The sequence below is a fragment of the Chaetodon trifascialis genome, chromosome 2, assembly GCF_039877785.1.
Source record: "Chaetodon trifascialis isolate fChaTrf1 chromosome 2, fChaTrf1.hap1, whole genome shotgun sequence".
NCBI classification, from domain to species: Eukaryota; Metazoa; Chordata; class Actinopteri; order Chaetodontiformes; family Chaetodontidae; genus Chaetodon; species Chaetodon trifascialis.
The window spans coordinates 27,434,163-27,446,492 of record NC_092057.1 but is presented as its reverse complement, the minus strand read 5'-3'; the positions used below and the strand labels follow the sequence as shown (position 1 = coordinate 27,446,492).

Below are 12,330 nucleotides of genomic sequence, written 5' to 3'. Positions count from 1 at the left end.
GTAAAGTATTCACAAGAGGTTGATAAATGTCAGTCGTAAAGATGTGCTGGAGCGGTTAAAGGTCTCAGCATCTCCAGTCTACACTGCCAACGTCTTGGCCAAAAATGCAACAAGGCAAGAACCCAGAGTAAAATTAAAAGGCTCAGTTCAATCATATATATATATATATACGCACACACAAGAATAAACCGAAACCTTTCTGATGTACATAGACTGGTGGAATTCACATTTTTCTAACTAAGAATGCTGATGATCGTGTAATGTTCCTATAATCCTCCATCTTCCAGAAATACAGTACATCAGCCCCTTCAAACTCTGTCTATTAATCCAGCAGAGTTGAAGTTCCAGGGAGAGAGCAAAATGCTAATTGGGATTTGTAGTTCTCAGACTGCATTTAAGTGCATTTGATTTGATTGGTCAGCATGTGGCTCACGTATGTGGCATTATATCCGCCTCCTGTGATTGATGATCTGGTGTTAGTGGGTCTGCCCACCATTGCTGCTGTTACCCAAGCAAGTGCTGACAAATGAGTCAGTGGCATGAGCGACCAGAAACGCTTTGCTGTACAGTGCCACACAGAACTGTATGGGCTGTGAGAGCAGCGTGTATGCTCTCTCACTCTTGTCTGACGGCATAATGCACACTCAGAGATTGTCATGCCATAGGCCACCTCTGAACGTAATGTAAGACCATGTGTGTGACACAGGGACAGTACTTTCTCTGCACTTACATAATGACTTTCATTGACCTATTGGTGACAGAGGCATCACGAGACAGCAGGGCTGCTGCACTTGAGGCGGTCTGTAACCACAATTATAACATATAAGCTAATAATTGTTTAATCACATCAGTCAGTTTCTGTCCTATCATATTAAAGGTTCTAGTAATGTAGCATATAGCTATTTCCAATGTAGATATAGTGGAGTAATGGTGGCCTGAACAGAGAATAACGTCTCACTGTAAGGGGCAGAGTGATGGAGTCTGAGTTTCTCTGTTCTTTGTTTCAGTAGCTGGTCCAGCCGCATGCATGTTAGTGCATGTGAGTACCCTCTCCGCATTTATAAAGAGATTATGTTTTTAATTCATTTTCTCTTTGTGAAGATTTTTTGAGTGTCAGGAAAAAGGCTATATTATTATTATTATTATTATTATTATTATTATTATTATTAAGGGAGTGACGTTCCCACTCAGCCCTGGAACAGCAAGTTGGCAGAGTGCAGTTGGAAATGTTCAGCTGAAGTCATTCACATTCAATTGAAACCATCAAACTTGAGCTGTCTAAAGTATATTTTACTTGATGTTATAAGTAGTTAGCATTTGCAGGAGAACTACCAGAAACAGCAAGTCAGTGAATTGAGGGTTTGTGATTGTTGAAACAGTTGAAATACTAACCAAGATGGTTTTGGTGATTTTAATTTTGTTTCTAGCAAGTTTAAATGGAGTGTGTTTTGTGATGATTTGCGAGGTAAAATTATCGATATTGAGCAATATTACGGCTGTTTCTGGTTTGAGACGAGGTGTGACTGACACCCATTAGTTTTGGTCTAACATGCTGCTGCTCTTGTGTGACATGTAGTGCCAGTCAACAACATATAAAGAACCTTCACCTGCAGTAAGCCTAGCTCAGACCATTTTCAAGTCAATGTACCTACAGCCCAAAATGACAAAAGGACTCGACAAGCTGTACGAAAACAGCCTTGATTGTTACTTTGGGAACTCTGAAAGAAAAAGAAGAACAGGAAAAAACTGAGATGGAGGAAGAGAGGAGCATTACACGGCCAGTATAATATTAAGTGTTATGTAAGTGTTAAGAAGATCATTTTACATGTGCAAAATGAGGGGTTGATGAGCAGAAGTGACACTTTTAGCTCTGATCACTGCAGTGAGCGCAGGATGGCTGGCTGGACTCTTATCTGCCTCTTACACTGTCACCTCCATTACTGTGTCATCAGTGCTGTGTTTTGGCGGCTGGCCACAAATCTTTTTTTTTTTTTTTTTAAACCCCATAGATTTATAGAAGTTTAAGTGTTTTGATAGATTTAGTGAGGCTGTTTAATTCTTACTTTGAAGATCCTGCAAGCACCGTCACTGGCAGAGATGCCATTAAGCAAAATGACATGAACCAGCAGTAAGAATACTGGTTTCTACTCATCGTGTTGGTTCAAACGCACCAAATTTGATCATGGCAAACTAGTCTAATGATATAACTTGTTCTTAAAATTCAATATTCACTAGAACAAAGGATAGAAATGCCATGTAGACCTGTGTATTGTTCATGCACTGGCCCTCCTTCAAATGTGTTAACCCTATTATAGTTTTGTTTGGGTTTTTTTTGTTTTTTATAAATACCTGATACTTTCTGATGGATAATGTTGTATCTTGTGAGAGTGTGTTGCTGAGCTGAACAAACAAAATTCATTTTGTAGTAATTTGTCTGTCTGTGAGAAATGAGTGCACTTACTTCAGTGACTTCTGAGCAAAAGAATTGGCCATAATCTGTGCTCATCTTCATGTTCACTGAATAGAGTCAAGACCTGCTGCTAGTCTACTAAATGGATGGTGCAGTGGCGAGAGCCATATGACAGATGCAGAAAATGACTGTTAAGTGTGGCGTCTCATTCTCATCTCTGGTTTTGTCTTCACTTAGAGAGTTCATGTCATCCATCTTTATGTATAGTTCATGGATGAAACCAAGGCTAAGATTTTGTCTGCTTTGAGCTGACAGCTATAAATCTACTGTAGCTGTATATGAAGCCAATGTGTGTCATCTTTAACAAGGGTTACCAGGGTGAGTATTTGTCAGTGGTAGTATTGGTTATAGACTTCACTGTGAGCAAACAGTATCACTCACAGCCTTGCAGAAATCCTAGATTTACATGCACACGCCCACAGCGTTACTCTCTTAACTCTCGCTACTGTACACTCTCCTAATGATGAGAGTGCTTGTGTGGCTTGAGGTCCACTTTTTCAATTATATTTGCATGTGATATTATCTGGGGATTTTTTTTTGTGTGAGTTTTCTGAGGACCGTGCCAGAATTTGGCAAAAAATGTTGGACCTCTAAGAAAAGAAAGAAGCTCATGGGAAATTAGTGCTTTCAAGGCCTGACTGAGCATAGGCGGCGAAAAATGAAGACTGAGACAAACAGCAGAGATCTGAACAACGAGGCACACACAGCCGCTCCATTTTCACCAAGGCAGCACACACACACACACACACACACACACACACACACACACACACACACACACACACACACACACACACACACACACACACACACATTTGCTGCAAGATGTATCATACTGATTATATCATCAAGCCTAACACATGCAAATTATTATTTGAGATATGGCATCATCAATGGAAAACTGACTGTGGATGACAAGTTTTTAACATGGTAATCTGCAGCCACGCTTGTATTAATACACTTTATATCTCAGATATGATAATCAGTCTTGATTGACTTGTCTCACTGTGGTCTGTCTTTTCGGCACGCCAGCAAGTGGATGAAGTACAGACGAAAGAGGAATAATTCGGCAATCAAAGGAAAATAATCACACAGTGTGCAGGGCAGAAATCAAATGGAACTGGCTTCTAAAGAATGCTGTTTTGTGCTTTTCTGTTAAGTGCTGAAAAACCACCAACCTGCTGACATTATCCCTAATCGCTCATACTTCTGTCATCTTCAGATCATGCTGCTAACTGATCCAGAGGTGGAGAGCAGCCTACTGATCAGCTCTGATGAAGGCGCTACCTACCAGAAGTACCGGCTCAACTTCTACATCCTCAGCCTGCTTTTCCACCCCGAGCAGGAAGACTGGATTCTGGCATACAGCCACGACCAGAAGGTTAGAGAACAGGCAAGGCTAGTTTAGCGGCTGCTTGTTAAAAGATATGAAAAGACACTGAGTGTTAAGCCCGATAAGAAACAACAGTCTGGTGTTGCAGTGCCTCAGAGCATAAATGTAAGATTCTGTTACACAAGAGTTAGGCTCAGAGCACACAGTCAGAATTCATGATGTTCATTTGGGAGAAAGGTGGATCAGCATGGATTCAGGTAGTTCAAAATTCACTGATACAGATATCCATTTTCACCAGTTAAAGAAAAGAGAGGATGAAAAGTTCAGACTTTCTACATTAAAATTCTCAGATAAAACAAGATCTATGAGATGAAGTCAAAATGTTGATCCTTAAAGCAAAGCCCCCTTTGCACCTTCCATTGTATCAAGATATGATTTAACCTCATTGCACACATTGCAGTGTCCACATAGGGAACGAATGAGATGAATGAGAACCAGTCGCTCTGTCCAACTTCTCCTTCTTATTATTGTTCTTCTTCCTTCTGACGCCCTCCTCTCGTTTGCATGGGTTCAAAAAAAAACAAAGACACAAAACCAAAAAAGATGAAGCTGAGCTATCGGATGGACTTCTGATGGCTTTCTGAAGCCGAGGAAGAAGCCGTCTGGAATAACTGAAATGCCAAAAAACTAAAGCGGAGGAGAATGCTCTTTTATGCAGCTGCTTTAATCAGCTGTGGTCACTGCCACCACTGTCCAGAGGAATGTAGTCAAGACTGGTGAAAGAGGATCGTGATGGGGGCTTTTGTGGATGAGGACTGCGTGTCAAACCTACGCATGTGCCATTAAACTGACACGACTGTATGTTGTTCAGTTACTGGTGTTTTATCAGCCCACGTAGTTGTTGTATATGGATTGGAAACGCAGTTGCATTTACTCTTGTGTTCATTGTGGTCACAATGTGTCTCGGGCAGCTTCCAGAGGTGGTGTGGCTGATTGGATCACAGTCCGTCCGTCATGTGTCTTGGTGCACCTACACCTGCACTTTCAGATGATCACGCACTAATTGCAATCTGATCAGCCAAAATACATTCTAATACAAAGCATAAAGTGGGTCAAGGTAAAGCAAATTTTGAGATAGCAAGTCAAAATGATGACTTCTAACTAGGGTTGGGCGATATGGCTGAAAACTCTATTGCGATATAAGTGTTTTATATTGGTCGATATCAATAATTATTGATATTTTTTATGACCTATTTAAAATAAAGACCGGGAGAAAAATACATTTAATTTAAACATTTTTATTTTAAATTGAACCTTCCTCTGATTATAATCCCTTCAGCTATCCAGGCAGAAAGGAAAGGAAATGTCAACACAACCATGGAAAACACTCAAATAATAAATGTAAAAAAAAGTGTAAAAATGTAAACAGAGAAACCTGAGAACTTGTTTTCTGCAGGTTTAGTGCAGGAAGTTCACAAGCTGATTCACCTTCTGCTGAATAAAATGTTTTCAGATTGTTAGGCTGGTTAGCCAATAATTAACTGGACCCAGTAATGCAGACCCGGAGACAGGACTTAAATGAATCAAGAACAATTTATTAACAAAACGAGAACACAAAACACGCTCACCGAGCGGAGATGGAAACAAACAAAAGACGCACTCAAAAGGAGTGGAAAACGATAAACAAAAAGCGCACTCAAACTGAGTGGGGAGAAAACCAAAGGAGCTCCGACGAAGCGGGTGTGAGGCACGCATGGAAGCGGCAGGAGACACTGAAAGAACAGAAAACACAGCACACAATAAGTTGCTGGAGCGTAGACGGATGAACACAAAACACTTTCTCAGAATTTGATAGAACAAGAGACGTAGTACCTACAACCAGTAGACCGAACACACTCATGGGAGGACGAGAGAATAATCCGGCGACTGGGAGAAGACTGTCAGCTCTTTAAATACTCCAAACAATGAAGACATGTGCTCCAGGTGAACACCTGGAGGCGGAGCCAGCTGCAGGTACAGGGATGCCCAGCCGCAGGAACAGGGGTGACAGACAGACACACACATAGGGGAAAAAGGGAGAGGAGACACAAGTGGAGAGACAGGAAGCTAGGATCATAACACAGATATGTGCAGTGTTTTGGAAACATAGCAGAAACTGAGGTGGACTTGACTGAATTATAAAACCAGCCTAGACATATGAACAACTTTAGTCACTCTTCTTACTCTAAACATACATGAACTATTCAATTATATTTTTATTGCAAGTGTGTTAGCACGTGTACACATTTTTATAACCTGGCTTCTCCACAGTGCTCAGTGAAGCATGTCTTTAGTTATATGATATGCCGCTGCCTCCGTTATGTCTTCGTGCCTTTTAGATGATTGTCATCAGGCACTGAAGCAGATACCTCTGCATGGTGGTCAGCTGCTTGTGCGGTGGTGCTGCGGTTGCAGATGTTGTTGGACGTTGGCGAATACGGCTGCGCTCCGAAGAGTGAGCGCGGCTAAGGTGGTTAAACAAGTTAGTGGTGTTACCGGTCTTGGTGGGGACGACAGTCCTGCATAACAGACCACATTGTTCTGACTACGGTCCGACTTATAAAATCCAAAAAACTGCCATACTGGCGAGCTGACTTTCCCAGTTCTATCGACAATTTCTTTGCTCGCTGCAGCGCTCACTTTCTATTTCTCATCTCACTCCTTGCGGAGCATCAAACACGAGACAACGAGATGGCGCAACCGAACTTGATAATGTTACATGATTGGTGTGTTAGCGTGTCTCTCTCACTGATTAGCGATTACTTCCTACGTTGCTCGGTTACCTGAGAGCGAGCGCCTTTGTTCATGCAACCAACCTCGCTTCGCAACTTCAAGTTTCTTCCGACAAAGGAAAAAAAAATTATCGAATGTTTTATCGAACGCATTTTTTATTGATATTGATGACGTGTCTATCGCAAGACATATCGTTATATTTTTATCGCCCAGCCCTGCTTCTAACTCAAAGTTCAGCCAAAATTAAGATACAGTAAGTGTTCAGTGCATCAAAATCTGTATTACCAGAATAAGTTGTCGCTAAATTGTAATTTTAATGAATAGCACATATGTTTTGGAGTTAAAACTTTATTAGTTTTTTGGCAGAATTTTGACTAATTTCTCAAAAATGTTGACATATTTTTTGACATATTACATACATTACATATTACATCAGACAAAAAACATCCATGAGTTTGGTGGTCAAGGGTCAAAGGACACTCATAATGTTCTGCAAAAACACTTTTCTGGCCATTATTCAACACCTTGGGCTCTATTTTCATCCCTGATGCTGGCGGGGCGCACCCCGCGCAGTGGTATTTTCGTGCAGCGCAGGCGGGTGCGCTGCGCACTTGGTATTTTGGTAAACCGAGACGCACAGAGGTGCACCAGGATGGGCGGAGGTGTCGGCATGATCAGCCGGTGGATTTGGATTTTCGGTCCATTTCGGCCCACGCCGGTGGCATAAAAGTGCGCTGAAAGCTCGCCAACCGAGACCTGGTCACCTCTGTGCACCAGTGGCGCACCGCTGGGTAAGTGGATTTTCAGAAACCGATGGAGTCGTGCGCTCACATCACCAATACCTCACAGGTTTCCACAGGGTCTGGCATTTCACTGCGATCAATAATTAGCAACAGCCACAATTCAATGCAACTATCTGAGTCAGCACATACAGTCAGACCTAAATTTATATATTTTGATCTGTATCTCATCTGACCACATCGCAAGCGTGTTCGACACACGTAATGGTCACTCAACCTGTCCGAATGTACACAGGTGAAACAGGGATGTCTGGTGATCTGTGACTCAAATTGCCTGGTGACAAACGTGTACGCCAATTTCCCCGGGTCAGCACATGACTCGTTCATCCTGCGAATTCTAGCATCCCTACAGTGTTTCAGGGGGACACCCCTCTGCATGGGTGGCTGCCAGGTGATAACAGCTATCCACTGAAAATGTGGTTGATGACGCCATATATCACACCGCCAACAAGACGGCAGCGTGGTTTTAACTGTTTTCAGCAGTGCTCGGTCAGTCATCGAATGCACATTTGGGCTTCTCAAAATGCGTTTTAGATGTCTAAACCAGACAGGTGGTTCATTAACATACAGCCCTCAGAGTGTCGGTGCATTCTTTGTGGCATGTTGCGTTTTACACAACATGGCTGTACGACGTGGATGTCACTATTAACTTACGGATGACATGGGGTGCTTTTCATTACGTTAAATTGTGCCCCCTCGTCTCCTCTCTCCTTCGTCGACCCGGAAGTCGTTTTCCCTCCGCCATGATGAAGGATCTTCTAATTGCTTAAATGCACCTGAAGGAGATGAGGAGCAAGGAGAGAGGAGGCTTCTGAAGGAGATCAGAGTGAGGATACACCGGTGTAGCCTACGCGGAACACTGCATGAAAAACCACATTTTCAACCCGTAAATCCCCGCGAAGTTTGTTGATTTTCGGCGATTTACGGCAAGTTTACGGGGAACTTCGCCGGCTCCGAAAATCGTCGGAAATGAACCATCTGTCGGCGGGGGGCGTGGTTAATCGCGCCTTCGCGAAGGTGCGAATGGCTCTAATTAGCACATGAATGCTACCGACGTTGATCTACTCAGGCTGGCCTGCTGACTTCACAAACAACCATTGGATGATTCCACAGGCATTTTAAAAGGAAACCATCATGTGATTGCAACTCCAATCACATGAGTGAGTGATCATGTGATTGGATGACAACTCTGCTGCTATTGGTCATCTGTGCGCCACAAATAATAATAATAATAATAGTAATAAATACATATTAAATTCATATATTATATAATAAATTAATATTTTAAAAATAGTTATTATATTGTTATATTTATGTATATGTAAAATATAAATTACATATATATTTTATTTGATTGATGATTCATTGATTTATTTGGCGATCCACCTTCTACGCTACCACACAGTAGAACACAAAGAACACAGTTGACAAACATTTTGAAGAAAAGTCTTTAATGAAATCGTGACACACACATTAACAAGGATCAACCAAGTAAAATCAGTGACTACTGGGGAAAAAAAGCAAGGAAATGTGCAGAGGGGTTCACTGATAAGAGTCTCTGGGTTGGGCCATGCCGCTCCTCCATGGTGCATGAAAAAGAGTCTAAGGCCTTTGGAAATGCTTGTTTGCTGCCTCTGGGTCATACTGGTTTGGTACATGTCACTTTGAAGGGGACTCGATGCGAAGCCTCTTGCGGTGTGTCGCCACATACTTTGGGTCGCTCTCCAGCCGCTCCTGCAGTGTCTGGCAGAGTTTGGAGAGCTAGGACACTCCTTCTTGCTTCCAGCAGCTGTAAATACAGGTGTTAATATAATATTAGTACTGCTAAGAAACAAGAACACATGATAACATATGTGAGCATGTTTGTGAAAAACAATGCAGATAATAAATAAAATTCAGCCCATTTTTACATTGTTGTGAAAATAAAGCGGCATTCATGGGACCTGCTTCCTTCTTTGTCTGCTGTGAGCTGAAATCTTCACAGTTGCTGCCTGAACTGAAAGAGCTGCCTGGGCATACCTGAAGCTCCTCCACACCATCTCATAATATGTCTTACAGGCCGCTGGAAGAAAATATATATTGGTTTGAAATAATTAAGACAGGCTTCAGTAAAAACAACAACAAGAAACAACAGAAAAGGTTTAAAAGACTGCTGTCCACACCATCCGTGTCTGGACTCCCAGTTAAAGTCGCCATCAAATATGACGTCACCGTTTCGTTGTGGGGCAAGTTTAGTCTGTAAAACACAAAAAGTACAGGTCATGCAACGTTTACGTTTACTTATACTCTGCAGAATATTTCCTGTGTATTTTATTAACTTACCCCTGCTCAGGTTCATATCGCCTGTCGTTTCCGTCACTGTTGTGCAGACGTCGCACCTTTTCCTTTAAAATACAAAATACATTGTAATGTTAAATGTAACGTGAACGATTACCAAACGTTCGGAACGTAGTGCAATAAGAATAATAAAGGTTTGGCGCCCTAAAAACTGCACAATGTGGTACTAAATGCTAACGTTACTTACGTAACTTGCGCACCCGTCTCTTCGTCTCCGCAGCTGCAGTTCGGTCGAGGCTGCTCCTCCAGAGCAGCAGTCTGGCTTTTGTCAGGGTCATTCTCCTCGCCAACTGCGCGATCAGCTGCGTTAGCAGCCGAGACAATCCACTGAAGACGCTCAGCAGTTTCTTCTCTAAATTGTTTGGACTTTCTGGATATGGTCGCTCCGCAGCCAGGCCGTCCACTCATCGCAGAGGAGTGCCTTCTGGGATGAACTGAAGACGACGTCTGGCCATTGTATGAACAGAGTTAAAGTTTAGCAGGACCCGAAACGTAACTGTTGTAATCCAAGCTCGATTCGCGTTCACAGATGCGCCGAGGTCGTTTTCTGCCGACGTCATTGCGTCAGAGGAGGCGTCCAATCATATGCGAGGTCGCGCTCTCGGAATTTCTCGCGAGACCATTTTTGTTGCGTAAATGAAAAACATGCTGTGATTTTGTAAGGTACTTTGATTTTCTATTTTTGTACCTGAATATTTTATAAAACATGTAAACTTCTTTAAAGTGACATCATCGAAAATAAGAAAAAAGAAAAGTTACTTTGGTGTGTTCCCTTTTTATTCCTACCTAAAGAATCATCAGTGGACTTACTCTGCTGGAATTTTGCAAGCTAATCACACAAGCATTGTTCATCTGGTGTTGTGGTGGCAAAATGTGAAAAATTGTGACCAGTGTCCAAGAACTGCAGATGCTTTAATTTTCACAATTTTGATTTAGCAATTTAAGTGGAAAATTAAAGACCTTTGAGAGTCAGGACACTTATCCTGTATGTAACCTATAAAATTATTTAAACACACTTTTAAATCCTCATGAAAAAAAAAAAATCTTTGTATTCTGTAGGCACAGAACACACACACACACACACACACACACACACACACACACACACACACACACAAATCCCAATTTGCATTTGTATAGCTTTGCAGCATTTACATTTGCATTTTAACACCTCATGGTCACAGTGGCTGAGAGAGAACTTCCACGGCAATTTACAGTGACGGAAATTGACGGAAATGTGACTTTTCATCCAGTGGAAGTCTTTTATTATTTAAGGGGCGTGTCATATGTGGCACACGTTTGAATCATGGCGGGAGCAGGTCTTCACAAATGTAATCTTGATTCTTGTTTCAACTGTGTCCTTTTAACAATTGTATCTGTCACCAAGAAATTAATGAAAATTCTTGGTATATATTTACGTTTTTTTAAAGCAAGGCTACAAGGCTGTTGGGCGGCATATAATTGAAACCTCATCAACAGCAATCAGGAGTAGAACAGTCTGACTGCAGATCTGACCATAATATCACGTTTTACAGCTGTGCAAATGTCATCAGTAATTGATGTCGCTTCGGACTGACGCAGCGGAGCGAGGATTTTTCATTTCGGAGTTTCGTTTCCTCCGTCCTCACGTCCCTTCCTTGCATCCCTCTTTCATGTCCTCGCTGGGCGGAGCTAAGACGCGAGGAGAGGAAGCGAGTGGAGGAGACGAGGAGACCAATTTATGGAATGAAAAGCACCCACATTAAGGGACTTAAAGTTTTTAAAGGTGAGGCGAGGAGACGGTGTGATTGCCGAAGATTGAACTCTGCTGTGTCAAACCCACTTCACGCCTTCTCCCCTCCCTCCCTCCGAGTTGCCCCGGTTGGTGGGACTGAGATGAGAAGGGGGAGGAGTTGCGCCTGCAGCGCAGTGCACGAAAATACCAAAGTCTGTGCCACCACGCCCCATCGGCGAAGCGGACCTGACTTTGCGCTGCGCAAAGAGCCCCAATTAGAGCCCCTTAACTCAGGAACAGAAGGGGGATTTGACAATACTTCACATTTAGTCAAATACTGAATTGGTGACACCATTTTTGTCAGTTTGTCAATTTTGTCAATTATCTGTGCTGCCGGGGTGAGGACGTGCGTGAAGCATCCTCGCTTTACATTTTATAGCTTCTTTACAGCAGCATCCATATTTGAGGCATTGTGGTTCTCCACAGCGGTACGGTGTCGCAGCAGGTAGTGTGGGCAGGGCCTTTCTGTGTGAAGTTTGCATGTTCTTCCTGTGCACGCGTGGGTTCTCTCCGGGTACTCTGGCTTTGGGTAGCACGGTGGCTCAAGTGGTAACACTGTCGCCTCACAGCTAGAAGGTCCCTGGTTCGAATCCCGCTGTGGCACTGGTGGCGTGTCCTCCACCATGCCTTTGGTGCTGCTGCTCGAGGAAAAAAGGGGGCCTTTCTGTGTGGAGTTTGCATGTTCTCCCTGTGTTCACCTGGGGTTTCCTTCGTAATAACCCCCACTAAAAACATGCAAGAAGATCACCACCTGACCAATGGTGACAAAAAAAGATGGGCCCCCGGGCGCGGGCACCGGCATCGGCTGGCAGCTGGCAGCCCACCGCTCCCGGTCTGCCGTGGA

General features: G+C 42.9%; 1 protein-coding gene across 4 annotated transcripts in view; it reads left to right on the top strand.

The window, feature by feature from the left end:
* sorcs1 (sortilin-related VPS10 domain containing receptor 1) overlaps positions 1 to 12,330 on the top strand; it is a 171,892-nt gene that overhangs the window by 105,861 nt on the left and 53,701 nt on the right. For all 4 annotated transcript variants that reach the window (XR_011602540.1, XM_070972396.1, XM_070972388.1 and 1 more), the window contains exon 4: positions 3,693 to 3,851. Coding sequence is in view for 3 of the 4 variants with exons in the window: in XM_070972396.1 (XP_070828497.1) it covers positions 3,693 to 3,851 (159 nt within the window). In the remaining variant the exon portion in view is untranslated. The remainder of the gene's footprint in view (positions 1 to 3,692; positions 3,852 to 12,330) is intronic.